The 19,843-nt window shown below is 45.0% G+C and overlaps 1 protein-coding gene across 19 annotated transcripts in view; it reads left to right on the top strand.

Moving 5' to 3' along the window:
• Positions 1 to 17,373, top strand: part of cfi (complement factor I) — an 86,916-nt gene extending 69,543 nt beyond the window's left edge. For all 19 annotated transcript variants that reach the window (XM_033019506.1, XM_033019550.1, XM_033019541.1 and 16 more), the window contains 3 exons: positions 11,514 to 11,797; positions 13,244 to 13,345; positions 16,925 to 17,373. In XM_033019506.1, the coding sequence (XP_032875397.1) occupies positions 11,514 to 11,797; positions 13,244 to 13,345; positions 16,925 to 17,142 (604 nt within the window). In that variant the 3' untranslated portion in view covers positions 17,143 to 17,373. The remainder of the gene's footprint in view (positions 1 to 11,513; positions 11,798 to 13,243; positions 13,346 to 16,924) is intronic.
• Positions 17,374 to 19,843: the final 2,470 nt, after the last annotated feature.

The raw sequence follows: 19,843 nt of genomic DNA, 5'->3' as shown, positions 1-19,843 counted from the left end.
CTTAGCAAGGCAACAGTGAAACTAGTACGACAATTATGGTTGGGGAGGGATGGAGAGCGAGGGGATGCAGGGGTTACTTGAAGTTAGAGAAATCAATAGTCCTACTGCTGGGTTGTAAGCTGCCCAAGCGAAATATGAGGTACTGTTCCTCCAATTTGCACTGGGCTTCACTCTGACAGTGGAGGAGGCCCAGGACAGAAAGGTCAGTCTGGGATTGGTCTCGCCAATATATAGGAGTCCACACCTGGAACAGCAGACACCATAGATGAGGTTGGAGGAGCTGCATATGAACCTCTGCCTCACCTTAAAAGATTGTCAGGGTCCCTGTCGGAGCGCCACCTCCGGTTCCTGCCTCCCCCGTCCCGACGTAGTGCAGCCCATGGAGTTCAGCAGCAGCAGCGCCTCGCCTGCCCGTCGAGTCGAGGGAGGAGGTATAGCGATTGGTGTGGCATCTTCCGTGGTTACAGGCGAAGGTACCCGGTAAGGGGGTGGTTTGGTTGGGAAGGGACGAGTTAACCAGGGAGTTGCGAAGGGAACAGTTTCTGCGGAAAGCGGAAGTGATGGGAAGATGTGGCTAGTGGTGGGATCTGTTGGAGGTGGCGAAAGTGTTGGAGGATTATGTGCTGTATGCAACAGTTGATGGGGTGGAAGGTGAGGACAAGGGGGAATCGGTCTCTGTTGCGACCAGGGGGAGGGGTAGTAAGAGCGGAGCTGCGGGATATCGAGGAGACCCTTGTGAGGGCCTCATCTATGATGGGAGAGGGGAACCCCCGTTCCCTAAAGAATGAGGATATCTCAGATGTCCTGGTATGGAACACCTCATCTTGGGCTCAGATGTGATGTCGACAGAGTAGGAGTCTTTGCAGAAAGCAAGGTGGGAAGAAGTGTGGTCAAGGTAGCTGTGGGAATCAGTAGGTTTATACATGACCTCCCAGCTTCTATACTCAATACTCTGACTGATGAAGGCCAATGTGCCAAATGCCTTTTTGATCAACCTATCTACATGTGATGCCACCTTCAAGGAACCATGCACCTGCACTCATAGATCCCTCTGCTCTACAACTACCATTCACTGTGTAGGTCCTGCCCATGTTAGATTTTCCAAAATGCAACACCTTATATTTCTCTGTATTAAATTCCATCAACCATTCCCCAGCCCACCTGGCCTACTGATCGAGATCCTGAATTTTCCCAAGCTTATCTCCTGCCAAGCTTGATTTCAGGGAAGTTCCTAAAATAGATGGTATCCCACTTGAGGCACTTTGGTGCAGATGAATGCAAAATCAAACAATCTGACGCAAAAGAGAATTAAATGTATTTGAAACATAAGAAACATCAATTCAAAATTGCCTCGTGTTGTTTGTACTTTCCATTCAGTAAATTAGTGAATGTTCAATTATTAGACCAAAATACTTATTTAGTGCCTGATTTATCTGATACCCAACACGTTGATGTTTGCTCAGAATTCTAAACACTCAGCCCTCTACTCTCTATATACCAACAATCCAATCACAATGGGGATTGAGCTGCTGAATATCTGAAGGTGGTTGCTAGGTTGTTTAGATTATTTTAGAAATACAGCACGGAAACAGGCCCATCGGCCCACCAAGTCCGCGCTGACCAGCGATCCCCGCACATTAACACTATCCCTCACACACAAGGGGCAATTTACACTTATACCAAGCCAATTAACCTACAAACCTGTACGTCTTAGGCGTGTGGGAGGAAACCGAAGATCTCGGAGAAAACCCGCGCAGTCACGGGGAGAAGGTACAAACTCCGTACAGACAGCACCCGTAGTCGGGCCCAAACACAGGTCTCCGACGCTGCAAGCGCTGTAGGCAGCAACTCTACCGCTGCGCAACCTTGCCAGGTTGTGGTAATTTCCTGGCATTCTGTCTTATATGATGACATCCTCCACTAAAAATACATTCTGCTCAAATATTTAATTTTCCATAATTCTTTGCCACTGACATTTTCACCAACAATTTTTCATTCCGTTAATGGAGTAATGACAATTTATACCAGCTATCTGGATACATAGCTGCTGAAGAAGTATGAAAGAATCGATTTTTTGCAAATGGGATTATTTCATTAAGACTTGCCTTCATCCAGGCATTACCACAAAAATCATTCCCATAACTGTTAGTATACATCTGTATCTGAAGAAGGGTCTCGACCCGAAACGTCACCCATTCCTTCTCTCCAGAGATGCTGCCAGTCCCGCTGAGTTACTCCAGCATTTTGTGTCTATCTTATGCATCTGACAAGATTAGTGACATATTATGAACGTTTGATGGCACTCGACCTGGATTTGCTGGAGTTTAGAAGAAAGAGGGGGGGGGGGGGGGGGGGGGGGGGGGAGGCTCATCAAAACATACAGAATGGTAACATGCTTGGATAGAGGGGATGTGGAGAGGATGATTCCACTAGTGGGAGAGTCTAGCGCCAGAAGTCATAGCCTCAGAAATAAAGGATGTTATTTTAGGAACAAGATGAGGAGACAATAGACAATACGTGCAGGAGTAGGCCATTCGGCCCTTAAAGCCAGCACAGCTATTCAATGTGATCATGGCTGACCATCCCCAATCAGTACTCTGTTCCTGCCTTCTCCCCATATCCCCTTTTAAGAGCCCTATCTAGCTCTCTCTTGAAAGTAGCGGAGAACCGGCCTTCACCGCCCTCTCAGGCAGAGAATTCCACAGACTCACAACTCTCTGTATGAAATAGTGAAATGGAGATGAGGAAACACTTTTTTACACAGAGAGTTGTGAGTGTGGAATTCTCTGCCTCAGAGGGCAGTGGGGGCCGATTCTCTGGATACTTTAAAGGGAGAGCTATATAGCGAAGTCAGGGGATATGGGGAGAAGGCAGGAATGGGGTACTGGTTGGGGATGATCAGCCATGATCACATTGAATGGCGGTGCTGGCTCGAAGGGGCGAATGGCCTACTTCTGCACCTATTGTCTATTTTCGATTGTCTATTGAATTGCCTTCTCCCTGGTCGGCTCCAATACAAGCTGCTCTAAGAATCCATCATGCAGGCACTCCACAAACCCCCTTTGTTGGGGTCCAGTACCAACATGATGTTCCCAGTCAACCTGCATGTTGAAATCTCCCATAACAACTGTGGCATTACCTTTATAACATGACAATTTTAACTCTTGATTCAACTTACACCCTATTTCCAGGCTACTGTTTGGGGGCCTGTAGATAAGTCCCATTAGGGTATTTTTACCCTTACAATTCCTTAGTTCTATCAGTTCAGTTGCAAGGGACTGAATTTCATTCCTCACCAACAGAGCTACCCCACCCCCTCTGCCCACCTGTCTGTCTTTTTGATAGGAGGTATACCCTTGAATATTCAGTTCCCAGCCCTGGCCCTCATGCAGCCATGTCTCTGTAATTCCCACAATATCATACTTGCCATAAATTACAGAGTATACAAGCCCAGCCGCCCCATTCTCTCAGCAGATGACAGTCCCGCCATCCCGGGAATTAACCTTATGAACCTACGCTGCACTCCCTCAATAGCAGGAATTTCTTTAGTCAGAGGGTGGTGCATTTGTGGAATTTTTTGTCGCAGAAGGCTGTGGAGGCCGTCAGTGGATATAGCTATAGATAGATTCTTGATTAGTATAGGTGACAGAGGTTATGAGGTCAAGGCAGGAGAATGGGGTTAGGAGGGAGAGATAGGTCAGCCATGATTGAATGGCGGAGTAGACTGAATGGGCCGAATGGCCTAATTCTACTCCTATCACATGATGATCTTATGATTATAGAATGAGAACAGTACAAGCAGCACAGGAACGGGCACTTCAGCCCAGAATATTTGCAGTGAACATGATGCCTGGTTAAATTTATCTCATCTGCCTGTACATGATCTATAGACCTCCATTCCTTGCAGTTCCTCGTGTGTATCTGAAAGGCTCGTAAATGCCACCTTTGTATCTGCCTCCACCACCTGGCAATGCATTCCAGGCCTCCCTTGGTAAAAAACTTGCCCCGCACATCTCCATGAAACTTTCCCCCTATCACCTTATAGCCATGCCCTCTTGTGCTGGACATTTACACCCTGGGAAAAAGGATCTGTCTCCCCAATCTATGTCTTTTCATAATTTTATCCAAATCTATCAAAACTCCCCTCTGACTCTCCAGAAAAAAACAATGCAGGTTTATCCAACCTCTCCCTGCGGCTGAGACCCTCTAATCCAGGCAGCATTCTGGTAAGCCCCCTCTGCACGCTTTCCAAAGCCTCCACATCCTTCCTGTAGCTGTATGAAAAGGGCCTGCCCAACTTACGCGACTTTTTCGGCAACTGCTGGCACCCGTCATAGATCGTTGCAGGTTGCCGAAAATCTTCAACATGTTGAAAATCCAGCGGCGACCAGAACATGTCGCCGAGGTGTCGCCTGTATGGTCGTGAGTCATCTCCTCAAGTCACCCGAAGAGTCATAGCGTCTTTCTGGTCGCTGCTAGATTTTCAACATGTTGAAAATTTTCGGCGACCTGCAATGACCGATGACGGGTGCCGGCAGTCGCCTGAAAAGTCGCGTAAGTGAGACAGGCCCACAATACTCTAAATGCAACCTAACCAAGGTCCTATAGAGCTGTATCATGACTTCCTGACACTTACATTCAATGCCCCTAACAATGATGGCAAGCATAACAAATGCCTTCTCAACCACCATATTTACTTGTCACTGTACTGCCAACTTTAGTAAGCTACTGCAGGAACTTGGAATCCAAGATCCCTCTGCATATTAATGCTGTTCAGGGTCTTGCCATTAACTTAATACTTTACCCATACATTCAACCTCACACAGTGCAACACACCTCATACCTGCCATTTCTCCAGCCACTTCTCCATCTGATCTGGATCTTCTGATAGCATTCCTCACTGTCTACACCTCCTTCAATTTTGGTGTCACAAACAAACCAACTCATCAACCCATCTACATTTACGTCCAAGTTGTTAGGCACGGTGGCGCAGCGGTAGAGTTGCTGCCTTACAGAGTCGTAGACTCGCGTTCGATCCCGATTACGGGTGCTGTCTGTACAGAATTTGCACGTTTGGCCATAGTACCTAGGGTGACGGAGGAACTGAAGGAAATCCACATTAGGCAGGAAATTGTGCTGGGTAGACTGAAGGCTGATAAATCCCCGGGATCTGATGGTCTGCATCCCAGGGTACTAAAGGAAGTGGCTCTAGAAATCGTGGACGCATTGGTGATCATTTTCCAATGTTCTATAGTTTCAGGATCAGTTCCTGTGGATTGAAGGGTAGCTAATGTTATCCCACTTTTTAAGGAAGGCGGGGAGATAAAACAGGGAATTATAGACCAGTTAGCCTGACCGGTGCTGGAGTCAATTATAAAAGATGAAATAGCCGCACATTTGGATAGCAGTAACAGGATCGGTCCAAGTCAGCATGGATTTACAAAGGGGAAATCATGCTTGACTAATCTTCTGGAATTTTTTGAGGATGTAACTAGGAAAATGGGCAAGGGAGAGTCAGTGGATGTAGTGTATCTGGACTTTTAGAAAGCCTTTGATATGGTCCCAAATAGGAGATTAGTGGGCAAAATTAGGGCACATGGTATTGGGGGTAGAGTGCTGACATGGATAGAAAATTGGTTGGCAGACAGGAAACAAAGAGTAGGGATTAACGGGTCCCTTTCAGAAGGGCAGGCAGTGACTAGTGGGGTACCACAAGTTTTGGTGCTGGGACCGCTGCTACTTACAATATATATTAATGATTTAGATGAAGGGATTAAAAGTGACATTAGCGAATTTGCAGATGACACAAAGCTGGGTGGCAGTGTGAACTGTAAGGAGGATGCTATGTGGATGCAGGGTGACTTGTGCAGATTGGGTGAGTGGGCAGTTGCATGGCAGATGCAGTTTAATATGGATAAATGTGAGGTTAACCACTTTGGTAGCTAAAACAGGAAGGCAGATTATTATCTAAATGGTGTCAAGTTGGGAAAAGGGGAAGTACAATGGGATCTGAGAGTCCTTGTTCATCAGTCAATGAAAGTAAGCATGCAGGTACAGCAAGCAGTGAAGAAAGCGAATGGCATGTTGGACTTCATAACAAGAGGAGTTGAGTATAGCAGCAAAAAGGTCATTCTGCAGTTGGACAGGGTCCTAGTGAGACCACACCTGGAATATTGTGTGCAGTTTTGGTCTCCAAATTTGAGGAAGGACATTCTTACTATTGAGGGAGTGCAACGTAGGCTCATGAGGATAATTTGCGGGATAGCGGGGCTGTCATATCCTGAGAGAATGGAGAGGCTGGGCTTGTATACACTGGAATTTTTAAGGATGAGAGGGGATCTTATTGAAACATATAAAATTATTAAAGGATTGGACACGCTAGAGTCAGAAAACATGTTCCCAATGTGGGGGAGTCCAGAACCAGGGGCCACAGTTTAAGAATAAGGGGTAAGCCATTTAGAACGGAGATGAGGAAAAACCTTTTCACCCAGAGAGTTGTGAGTCTGTGGAATTCTCTGCCTCAGGAGGCAATGCAGGCTGGTTCTCTGGATGCTTTCAGAGGGAGTTACATAGAGCGCTTAAAGATAGTGGAGCCAGGGGATATGGGGAAAAGGCAGGAATGGGGTACTAATTGGGGATGATCAGCCATGATCAGAGTGAATGGCGGTGCTGGCTCGAAGGGCTGAATGGGCCTACTCCTGCACCTATTACCTATTGTTCTCCCCGTGACCTGTGTGGGTTTTCTCCGAGAGTTTCTGTTTCCTCCCACTCTCCAAAGGCGTACTGTACAGGTCTGTAGGTTAGTCGGCTTGGTATAATTGTAATAATTGTGCCTAGTGTGTGGTGGGCAGTGTTAATGTGCGGGGACCGCTGGCCGGTGTGGACTCGCTGAATCTCTAAACTAAACTAAACAAAAGAACCCTGTGGAACAACAGGTCATAGACCTCTAGACTGAATATCTACCTTCCACCCCAACCCTCTGTATTCTATGAATAAGCCAATTTTCTATCCATACAACCAAGTCATAGTGAAACCTGTGCATCTTAATCTGCTGGATCAGTTAACCATGAAGGACCTTGTCAAAGGCCGTTCAAAATTCCATTCATACGATATTCACCGCCATACTCTCATCAATCTCAATTGACACTTCCTCAAAAAACTCAATCAAGTTAGTTAGGCGCGAACCGCCGTGTACAAAGCCATGCTGGCTATCCCTAGTTAGCCCATTCCCGGTGTAACTCCTATCTCAAGTCAAGTCAAGTCAAGTCAAGTTTATTCGTCACATACACATACGAGATGTGCAGTGAAATGAAAAGTGGCAATGCTCGCGGACTTTGTGCAAAAAGACAAACAAACAAACTATAAACACACTCATAAACACACACATATTCTTTTACATATTAAATATTGGAAGGAAAAACGTTCAGTAAAGTTAGTCCCTGGTGAGATTTACAGTCCGATTGACCTCTGGGAAGAAACTCCTTCTCAACCTCTCCGTTCTCACAGCATGGCAACGGAGGCGTTTGCCTGACCGTAGCAGCTGGAAACAGTCCGTTGCATGGGTGGAAGGGGTCTCCCATGATTTTATTGGCTCTGGAGTTGCACCTCCTGATGTATAGTTCCTGCAGGAGGGCGAGTGAAGTTCCCATAGTGCGTTCGGCCGAACGCACTACTCTCTGCAGAGCCTTCTTGTCCTGGGCAGAGCAATTCCCAAACCAGATGGTAATATTACCGGACAAGATGCTTTCCACAGCCGCTGCGTAAAAGCACTGGAGGATCCTCAGAGACACTCTGAATTTCCTCAATTGCCTGAGGTGGTAAAGGCGCTGCCTTGCCTTACTCACGAGTGCTGCGGCGTGTGATGTCCATGTCATATCCTCAGAGATGTGGACTCCCAGATATTTATAACAGCTCACCCTATCCACAGGATCCCCATTTATCCTCAATGGTGTGTACGTCCTCGGATGATGTGCCCTCCTAAAGTCCACGATCAGCTCCTTCGTTTTTTTGATGTTCAAGAGGAAGCTGTTATCCTGGCACCAGAGTGCTAGATCAGCCACCTCCTCCCGGTAGGCCTTCTCATCGTTGTCTGAGATCAGGCCCACCACCACAGTGTCATCAGCAAACTTAATTATTGAGTTGGAGCTGAACCTACCTAGCCACACAGTCATGTGTGTACAGGGAGTACAATAGGGGGCTGAGGACGCAACCCTGGGGTGGTCCTGTGCTCAGGGTGAGGGACTTCGATGTATTCCCTCCCATCTTGACTACCTGGGGCCTGGCGGTGAGAAAGTCCAGGACCCAGGCACACAGGGAAGTGTTGAGCCCCAATTCCAGTAGCTTCCCGGCCAGTCTGGTGGGGACTATCGTGTTGAAGGCTGAACTGAAGTCTATGAACAGCATCCTCACGTAGCCCCCCTTCTGGCTGTCCAGGTGGGAGAGAGCGGTGTGCAAAACCTGGGAGACCGCATCGTCCGTGGATCTGTTCGGACGGTATGCGAACTGCAACGGGTCCATGTTGCGAGGGAGGAAGGCGCAGATGTGTTTCTTCACCAGCCTCTCAAAGCATTTCATGACTACCGAGCTAAGGGCCACCGGACGGTAGTCATTCAGACAGGCTGGGGAGGCATTTTTTGGTACCGGTACAATGATGGATTTTTTGAAGTAGGCAGGGACGACGGACATGTCCAGGGAGAGGTTGAATATTGTAGTGAGCACCTAGTAGCACAGGACTTGAGTATTCGCCCCGAAATGCCATCGGGGCCTGCAGCTTTCCTCGTGTTCACCCGTGTCAGAGCCCTCCTCACGTCATGCTCGGACAGCGAGAATGTGTGCACATTCCTCCCTTCAGCTTCGGTAGCCAGCACACTGGCGGTATTGTCGATAGTCGGCAGACCTGGAGTGGTGTTGCCCCTCTCGAAACGAGCGTAAAAGGAGTTCAGGTCATCAGCTAGGCAGGTGCCGGCACTTGCGGATGAGGGTGGGGTGCTCCGGTAGTTGGTTACAGTCCGTAGCCCCTGCCACAGGCGTCTGGTGTCCTGCTGCTCCATCTGTGACTCCATCTTGTCCCTGTACCTCCGTTTTGTGTCCTTTACCGCCCTTCGCAGTCGGTAGGACTCTGCCTTGTAGACGTCCATGTTTCCTGATGCCAGGCCCGAGTTGTAGGCAATGGTGCGAGCATTCAGGGCCACACGAACGGACCTGCCTACCCAGGGTTTTTGGTTCGGAAAGGTGCTTACCCTTACCGTGGGGACGATGTTGTCGGTTACTGTTGCGATGAAGTCCGTGACTGCTTCCGCGAACTCACTGACGTCACTGGAACTTGCTTCGAACATATTCCAGTCGACATCACTCAGTGCATCTTGCAGCATGTCCTCTGACTGGTCAGACCATCGCTTTACGTCCCTCGTCTCTAACGCTTCCCGAACTATCCTCTGTTTATACTCCAGCAGCAGGAAAATGGCAGCGTGGTCAGATTTTCCTAGGGGAGGGAGTGAAACGGCCTTGTAGCCTTTCCTGAACGGTGTGTAGCAGTGGTCCAAAGTTCTCTCCCCCCTGGTGGCACACGTGATGTGTTGGTAGAAGTTCGGCATGACCTTCTTGAGATTTGATTTATTAAAATCTCCAGCCACCACCATAGCCGCATCCGGGTTCTTGGTTAGGTGTCGACATAGCACATCGTGTAGGGCCGATAGTGCCACGTCGGTGTCCGCCTGCGGTGGAATGTAGACGGCTGTGACGATCACTGCGCCGAACTCCCAGGGAAGGTAGAATGGGCGGCATGAGATCGTCAGGTGCTCCAGGTCCGGCGAGCAGGAACGGGAAAGCATCTTGATATTTCCAAGGTTGCACCAGTTGTTATTGGTCATGAAGCAGACTCCTCCACCCTTGGATTTCCCAGATGCTTCTGTTCCGTCAGCACGGTGGACAGTGAAGGACTCGGTTGGGCAGATTACCTGATCCGGAATCAGTGAGGTCAGCCATGTTTCAGTCAGGCAGAGGATGTTGCAGTCCCTTATGTCTCGCTGGAATCTGATCCTCGCCCTGAGGTCATCCAGCTTGTTTTCCAGGGACTGGACATTCGCCAGAAGAATGCTGGGCAGAGGGGGACGAAAGGCTTGGGCTCTCAGCCTATTCCGAATCCCCCCACCCCCGCTTCCCTCGATGTTTTCTCCGGGTTTTCCTTGTAGCCGAGCTCCCATTGTTGCTGCAGCAGCTTCTGTTTATCTTTATCTCAGTCTGAAGAAGGGTTTCGGCCCGAAACGTCGCCTATTTCCTTCGCTCCATAGATGCTGCTGCACCCGCTGAGTTTCCCCAGCAATTTTGTGTACCTTCTGTTTATCTCTGCTGGCCACGCTGGATCAGTAAGTACAGAGTTTAAAAGGCTCCGTTTGCCCTAGAGTTTAGATTTAAGAGGGTTTCCCTGCCATACTTTGTTAGTACTAGGGAGTTAGAACTTAGAAATTAGTTAAAAAGGAACATGAAAGTTAAAAACACACACAATTTTCGCGGAGCTGCCACAACGGCGACTGGACAGGGCCGCACCATTTTTTTTTTTTTTTCCTCACTAGGCAATAGGTTCAGGAGTAGGCCATTTGGCTCTTCGGGCCAGCACCGCTATTCAATGTGATCATGGCTGATCATCCACAATCAGTAGCCCTTTCCTGCCTTCTCCCCATATCCCTTAACTCCGCTATCTTTAAGAGAATTATTCTCGCAAATTATTCTCACCAATATTTTTCCTACCACTGACGTGAGACTCACGGGCTAATACTTCGCTGGATTCCCTCTACTTCACTTCGTAAACAAAGGGTCAAAATTGGCCATTCTCCAGCCCTCTGGGACCTCGCCTGTGGCTGGAGCAGATACAAAGATCCTCATCAAGGCCCCTGCAATCTCCTCGCTTGCCTTCCTCAATAACCTGGGATACATCCCATCAGGCCCTGGGGACATATCCACCTTAATGCTCTTCAAGAGCCTCAGAACCACCTCCTTCTCAATCATAGCCCTAGCATATTTGTATTCTCCACACTGATCTCACTGGCCTTCAAGTCCTTCTCTTTGGTAAATATAGATGCTAAGCACTCATTTAACACCTCACCTACATTCCCTGTCTCCGAGTGATACAGTGTGGAAACAGGCCCGTCAGCGCAACATGCCCAAACCGACCAACATGTCCCAGCTACACTAGGCCCACCTGCCTGTGTTTAGTCCATATCGCTTCAAACCTGTTTTATCCCATCCATGTACCTGTCGAACTGTTTCTTAAATGTTGGGATAGTCTCAGCCTCAGCTACCTCTTCTGGCAGCTTGTTTCATACACCCACCACCATTCTGTGTGAAAAAATGGCTCCCAATCTATCCTCCCTAGCTTCTGAACTAATCACATTGTAACCTGCTTTGATTTTCCCCACAATATCCAGACCTATCCCTGCCCCAAAAAAATCTTAAAACTTATGATGTTGTGCTGTGGTTGATATTACGTTTATTCATTTTTTTCATCTTTGTTCTAGACCTTATCACTTATCTAACTACGTTGTAAGAATTGCAAAGTACAATAAAAGAGATATTTCAAAGAGAGAAGAAATTTTACCAGTCGAAAAGATCATTATACATTATAACTACAATCCCAGAACATATGAGAATGACATTGCGTTATTAAAAGTGGTTCACGTCTATAAAGACGAAGAATGTATTCCACTGAGTGAAGATGTCCAACCAGTGTGTGTTCCCTGGTCTAATTACTTATTTACGCCAAACAAGACATGCACCGTATCAGGTTGGGGAATAGCTGAAGGTAAATTTATATCACAGCGTTATATGCTAAAATATTCTGAAGGTTTTCCTTCTAAGAAAATGATCACCAATTATTTTAAAGCTCTAATTACCAAACCTTCTGATGGTGCTTTTGTTTCTTAAATATTTCTGATTTTTCTTCCTCCTACCAACTGGCTTTAAGACGTGTACATCAGAAAGATTGGGCTTTGTGGCCTCAGAGTCTTAGTAGTGGGTCTCCAAGGCTTGATGGTTAACTTTCATTTACAACTTCTGATGTTGTTCTAAACTTAAATAAGCAAGAGAATTTTAACTTCTTCAGGCTTTACTTCCACAAGCAAGAAAACATTGTCCACAATAATAATCTGAAAGTTTACTTGTAAATAAAATCACGAATGGTATTCACTGACACTAAATGATAGAGATTTGTAAAAATCAATTAGCTTCTACGCTAAGTTCTTCTATCACATCTCCTCTGATTGCCTGTGTTTAGTTTAGTTTAGAGATACAGCGCGGAAACAGGCCCTTCAGCCCACCGAGTCCGCGCTGACCAGCAATCCCCACATATTAACACTCTCCCACACACACTAGGGACAATTTACATTTATAGAAAGCCAATTAAACTACAAACCTGTATGTCTCTGGAGTGTGGGAGAAAACCGAAGATGTCGGAGAAAACCCACGCAGGTCACCGGGAGAACGTACGGACAGCACCCGTAGTCGAGATCCAACCCGGGTCTCTGGCTGTAAGGCAGCAACTCTACCGCTACCCCACCATGCCGCCCTTTGTTCTTGCATTAAAAGTACAACGCACATGCTCATTCCTGCACACGCGTGCACACACATTCCCACACACTTTAACACTCAAAAGCACTCACACAGTTGAACGTCACCCATTCCTTCGCTCCATAGATGCTGCCTCACCCGCTGAGTTTCTCCAGCACTTTAGTTTACCTTCGATTATTCCAGCATCTGCAGTTCTTTCTTAAACACACAGTTGAATGTACACTGGCCAGCATAAACAAAATCACCCAGTAAACACATAACAAATGTACACACTAATATTAACAAGTGCATAAGCACATTCCAAAATAAATGCACACATATTTCAGCCAAAGATAAGTGGACGTACGATGTTACATGCATAAACATTTACACTTCCTCTAGTTAGAAATCTGTCACCTTTAGTTTTATAAGTGTTATAAGTTTCAGAAAGCTTGGCCATAATTGGACGACTCATCTTTAGACGGTGGTAAATATTTGTATTCTCTATCAAGGGACATGTTGGGTATCTGGATTAAACATGAAATTAAATAATCTATGGGACAATTATTCAACATTCTCTTAATTCCATTTTCAATAGTTCAGGTATTAAATTGGGGGGAACTATGAATATGCACAAATTGTTTTAAATAACATGTAATATTTAATTGTAGTGTTGTCATATTGCTCTGTTTTCCATTTATAGATGGCGTTACGGTGAACGTTCTTCGTTACGCTGAGATTGAAATTATTGGAAACTGTACAGCAATTTACCAATCTGATTTTTTTGAAGGAATGCTATGTGCAGGTAAGATTAAAACTTTGATCTCAATCATGGAAATCAGTTTGGGTCAGAAATGGTCAGATCTGTGGCACTAAATGAATCAGAAAGTGATTGATTTAAGGTGCGTAGGATGTGATGCCAGTATGCCTTTTGATTCCTATGAAAATCCAGAACCACAGCAATATGGTTACCCCGAAACTGCTCCCTGCAATGGCAGCAAGCTTATCAGTTGAAGGATTTAGGGATGAGGAGTAAATACTCGTCTAGTTGATGCTGGTTCAGTTGATGAGAAATTTAAAAAAGTAGGCAAGGCAAGGCAAGGCAACTTTATTTATATAGCACATTTCATACACGAGGCAGACTCAAAGTGCTTCACATAAAGACATGTCATACAATAAATGAAATAATAAAATGAAATAAAATAGAAGAACTAAAAGAAAAGAAAAGCAAAATTAAAAATGCATTATAAAAAGTGCAAAAGTTAAAAGTGCAATGTAGTTAAGATTTAGCTGAAAGCTAAAGTAAACATAAAAATTTTCAGTCTTATTTTAAAAGTGGTCAAAGTTGAGGCAAGTCTTAAATCTTCAGGAAGTTTATTCCAGCTATTTGTTGCAGCCAAATGCCAGTAAAAGAATAAAGATAATGCACTTGCCAGCGCTTGGTTCATATCCCTCCAAACCTGTCCTATCCATGTACTTTTCTAACTGTTTCTTAAACGATGGGATAGTCCCCAGCCTCAACTACCTCCTCTGGCAGCTTGTTCCATACACCCACCACCCTTTGTGCGAAAAAGATACCCCTCGGATTCCTATTAAATATTTTCCCCTTCACCTCGAACCTATGTCCTCTAGTCCTCGATTCTCCTACTCTAGGCAAAAGATTCTGTGCATCTACCCGATCTATTCCTCTCATGATTTTGTATACCTCTAAGATCTCCCCTCATCCTCCTGCGCTCCATGGAATAGAGACCCAGCCTACTCAACCTCTCCCTATAGCTCACAGCCTCTAGTCCTGGCAACATCCTTGTAAATCTTTTCTGTACCATTTCAATCTTGACATCTTTCCTATAACACGGTGCCCAGAACTGAACACAATATTCTAAATGCGGTCTCACCAACGTGTTATACAACTGCAACATGACCTCTCAACTTCTATATTCAATACTCTGACTGATGAAGGCCAAAGTGCAAAAAGCCATTTTGACCACTTTATCTACCTGCGACTCGACCTTCAAGGAACCATGCACCTGTACTTCTAGATCCCTCTGCTCTACAACACTCCCCAGAGGCCTACCATTCACTGTGTAGGTCCTGCCCTTGTTCGATGTCCCAAAATGCAACACCTCACGCTTCTCTGTATTAAATTCCATCAACCATTCCTCAGCCCACCTGGCCAATCGATCCAGATCCTGCTGCAATCGTTCACAACCATCTTCACTATCTGCAAAACCACTCACTTTTGTATCATCGGCAAACTTGCTAATCTTGCCCTGTATGTTCTCATCCAAATCATTGATGTAGATGACAAACAGTAACGGGCCCAGCACTGAACCCTGAGGCACACCACTAGTCACAGGCCTCCAGCCTGAGAAGCAACCTTCCACTATCACCCTCTGCTTCCTTCCATGGAGCTAATTTGCTATCCATCCAGCTATTTCTTCTTGGATCCCATGCGATCTAACTTTCCAGAGCAGCCTAGCTTGCGGAACCTTGTCGAACGCCTTACTGAAGTCCATGTACACATCTATATCTCTGCCCTCATCAACCTTTTTGGTCACATCTTCAAAAGAATCAATCAGATTTGTGAGATACGACCTCCCACGTACAAAACCATGCTGACTATCCTGAGTCAGCCCTTGCCCATCCAAATGCTTGTATATCCTATCCCTCAGAATACTCTCCAGCAACTTACCAACTACAGATGTTAAGCTCACCGGCTTATAGTTCCCAACATTTTCCCTGCAGCCCTTCTTGAAACGAGGTACAACATTTGCCAGCCTCCAGTCTTCCGGCACCTCTCCTGTATTTAAGGACGACTCGTAAATGTCAACCAGGGCTCCCGCACTTTCCTCTCTAGTTTCCCGCAATGTCCTCGGATAAATCAGATCAGGCCCTGGAGATTTGTTTACCTTCATACACGACAAGTACTTCGGTACTTCTTCGACAGTAACCTTGACTGCTCTCAAGCCACTTCCAGTGACTGCTCCAATTTTCGCCGTCCTTCTGTCTTTCTCCTCGGTAAATACAGAGGAGAAATACTCCTTGAGGACCTTGCCCATCTCCTATGGCAGCTTGTTCCACACACCCACCACCCTTTGTGTGAAAACGTTACCCCTCGGATTCCTATTAAATCTTTTCCCCTTCACCTCGAACCTATGTCCTCTAGTCCTCGATTCTCCTACTCTAGGCAAAAGATTCTGTGCATCTACCCGGTCTATTCCTCTCATGATTTTGTATACCTCTAAGATCTCCCCTCATCCTCCTGCGCTCCATGGAATAGAGACCCAGCCTACTCAACCTCTCCCGATAGCTCACAGCCTCTAGTCCTGGCAACATCCTTGTAAATCTTTTCTGAACCCTTTCAAGCTTGACAATATCTTTCCTATAACATGGTACCCAGAACTGAACACAATACTCAAAATGCAGTCTCACCAACTTCTATACTGAATACTCTGACTGATGAAGGCCAAAGTGCCAAATGCCATTTTGACCACCTGCGACTCGACCTTCAAGGAACCATGCACCAGTAATCCTAGATCCCTATGTTATTCCACTTTCCCATCCACTCCCTACACACTAGGGGCAATTTACAGTCTACAAATCCACACATATCCCAGGGAGAACATGCACACAGACAGTATTGAACTCATGTCTCTGTGAGGCAGAAGCTCTAGAAGGGACCATCCCACAACTACAGAGCTTTTCAGCTGAGCCACATTGGCCCAAGTATTCAATACTTTTTCGTGCCATAACACCGATAAGACAATGGGGAAAAAATCCTTAGAACTCCAATGAAACTGCACTATCAGATTGAACGGGATCAATATGGAACATACAGAGTTTCTAAAGCCTTGGAATTTCATATCATGGAATGAAGCAACAAATTTATCAAATTATGTAATTGCTGGTTTCCTGAAAGCGCTACATTCTTAGCTTCTGCACCACAGTTCACAAAGTGATGTAGTTACTCAGCAGGTCAGACGGGCATCTCCAGAGAACATGGATACGTGACCTTCTTCAGACCGAAAGACGCCCAAAACGTCACCTCTCCATGTTCTCCGGAGATGCTGCCTGACCTTCTGAGTTACTCCAGCACTTTGTGTCCTTCTGTTTATTAATCAGCATCTGCAGTTGCTTGTTCATACTTAGTTTGCATCCCTGATTCATATGTTGTTGTTAATATTCTGCAAATTATTTAATGCTTTCAATTCAGTCTGAAATATCCAATTACTCAAATTGATCCCGATGTGTCAAAGTTCACCAGTAAAAAATGAAATATATAATTTTTACTTTAGGTCACCCAAATGCACGCAAACTTTTGAATTCAATTTTTTATAAAGTTTAAGATCTTTACAATTGTTTTAATTTTAATTTTCTTGTCTAGGAAAATTGGAAGGAAACGTCGACTCGTGCAAAGGAGATTCTGGAGGTCCTTTAGTCTGTAGCGATGAAAGAAATAATGCCTATGTGTGGGGAATAGTTAGCTGGGGAAAAGAATGTGGGGCACAAGGATTTCCTGGTGTTTACACAAAAGTGTCCCATTACTTTGAGTGGATATCCAAAAATGTTGGTAGACATATTATTAGTAAATATAACATCTGAATGTTTTCGTGTCAACTTCAGTTACAATGGCACATGTTTCCTGCATCTAATGCATACTTTGCGACTCATGTTTTCACCAGAAAGATTATTAAAACCAAAAATTAAGCACCATTCGAAAAACCGTCACAGTCACTATCAGTTCTGTGATATTAGGAAGGAGAAAAGATATTGAGATATAGAACCTGCTATATATTAACATTCAGTACTGCTAATAAATACGTGTCCTCACAACGTCTTTGTGTCATCTTGAAAAAATATCAATATTTTCAATATTAGGAAATAAAATCTCACCAGATTAGTACAAATCAAAATCCCAATCCACTTGAAACAAAAGTTGGATCAAGATTAAACAGTAAACTTGCAAGCGTTATCTCCCTCCCTCGTCTTACTGTGTGTCAAGTGTATTTTGCTGAATGATGACGGATCAGAGAGTTTTGTATTACTAACAGGCCTTAACATTCATCCATGTAAAGTTTATGCCAAATAATGTCTTCAATACATAAGCAAAAAATTACTGCAAGCATTCAACAGGTCAAGCATCATCAGTGAAGAGGGAAAGAGAATCAATGCTTCCAGTCATGGACTCTTCATTAGCACTGTATCTGTGTAGGTAATAAACATGTACAAGTTGCTTCACATTCAATTGATTACATTGGCTTGGATAGAGTGGATGTGGAGAGGATGTTTCTACTTGTGGGAGAAATTAAGACCATAGCCTCAGTGGGAGAGACTGAGGTTATAGCCTCGGAATTAAAGGACGTTCCTTTAGGAAGGAGATGAGGAGGAATTTTTTTAGTCAGAGGGTGGTGAATGTGTGGAATTATTTGCCACAGAAGGCCGTGGAGGCCAAGTCAATGGATACTTTTAAGCCAGAGATAGATAGATTCTCGATTAGTACGGGTGTCAAGGGTTATGAGGGGAAGGCAGGAGAATGGGGTTAGGAGGAAGAGATAAATCAGCCGTGATTGAAGGGCAGTGTAGATGTGATGGGCTGAATGGCCTAATTCTGCTCCTATCATTTATGACCTTATAACCATATAACCATATAACCATATAACAATTACAGCACGGAAACAGGCCATCTCGACCCTTCTAGTCCGTGCCGAACACATAATCTCCCCTAGTCCCATATACCTGCGCTCAGACCATAACCCTCCATTCCTTTCCCATCCATATAACTATCCAATTTATTTTTAAATGATAAAAACGAACCTGCCTCCACCACCTTCACTGGAAGCTCATTCCACACAGCTACCACTCTCTGAGTAAAGAAGTTCCCCCTCATGTTACCCCTAAACTTCAGTCCCTTAATTCTCAAGTCATGTCCCCTTGTTTGAATCTTCCCTACTCTCAGTGGGAAAAGCTTTTCCACGTCAACTCTGTCTATCCCTCTCATCATTTTAAAAACCTCTATCAAGTCCCCCCTTAACCTTCTGCGCTCCAAAGAATAAAGCCCTAACTTGTTCAACCTTTCTCTGTAACTTAGTTGCTGAAACCCAGGCAACATTCTAGTAAATCCCCTCTGTACTCTCTCTATTTTGTTGACATCCTTCCTATAATTAGGCGACCAAAATTGTACACCATACTCCAGAATTGGCCTCACCAATGCCTTGTACAATTTTAACATTACATCCCATCTTCTATACTCAATGCTCTGATTTATAAAGGCCAGCACACCAAAAGCTTTCTTTACCACCCTATCTACATGAGATTCCACTTTCAGAGAACTGTGCACAGTTATTCCCAGATCCCTCTGTTCACCTACATTCTTCAATTCCCTACCATTTACCATGTACGTCCTATTTTGATTTGTCCTGCCAAGATGTAGCACCTCACACTTATCAGCATTAAACTCCATCTGCCATCTTTCAGCCCACTCTTCCAACTGGCATAAATCTCTCTGTAGACTTTGAAACTCTACTTCATTACCCGCAACCCCACCTATCTTAGTATCATCTGCATACTTACTAATCCAATTTACCACACCATCGTCCAGATCATTGATGTACATGACAAACAACAGTGGACCCAACACAGATCCCTGTGGCACCCCACTCGTCACTGGCCTCCAACCTGACAAACAACCATCCACCATTACTCTCTGGCATCTCCCATTCAGCCACTGTTGAATCCATCTTGCTACTCCACCATTAATACCCAACCATTGAACCTTCTTAACGAACCTTCCATGAGGAACCTTGTCAAAGGCCTTACTGAAGTCCATATACACAACATCCACTGCTTTACCCTCATCAATTTCCCGAGTAACATCTTCAAAAAATTCAAGAAGATTAGTTAAACATGACCTTCCAGGCACAAATCCATGTTGACTGTTCCTAATCAGACCCTGTTTATCCAGATGCTTATATATATTATCTCTAAGTATTCTTTCCATTAATTTGCCCACCACTGAAGTCAAACTAACAGGTCTATAATTGCTAGGTTTACTCTTAGACCCCTTTTTAAACAATGGAACAACATGCGCAGTACGCCAATCCTCCGGCACTATTCCCGTTTCTAATGACATTTGAAATATTTCTGCCATAGCCCCTGCTATTTCTACACTAACTTCCCTCAATGTCCTAGGGAATATCCTGTCCGGACCTGGAGACTTATCCACTTTTATATTTCTCAAAAGTGTCAGTACTTCCTCTTCTTTCATCCTCATAGTTTCCATAGCTACTCTACTTGTTTCCCTTAC

The sequence above is a fragment of the Amblyraja radiata genome, chromosome 1 (genome assembly GCF_010909765.2).
Source record: "Amblyraja radiata isolate CabotCenter1 chromosome 1, sAmbRad1.1.pri, whole genome shotgun sequence".
In the NCBI taxonomy this organism is placed as follows: Eukaryota; Metazoa; Chordata; class Chondrichthyes; order Rajiformes; family Rajidae; genus Amblyraja; species Amblyraja radiata.
This window is presented reverse-complemented; position numbering and strand designations above follow the sequence as displayed.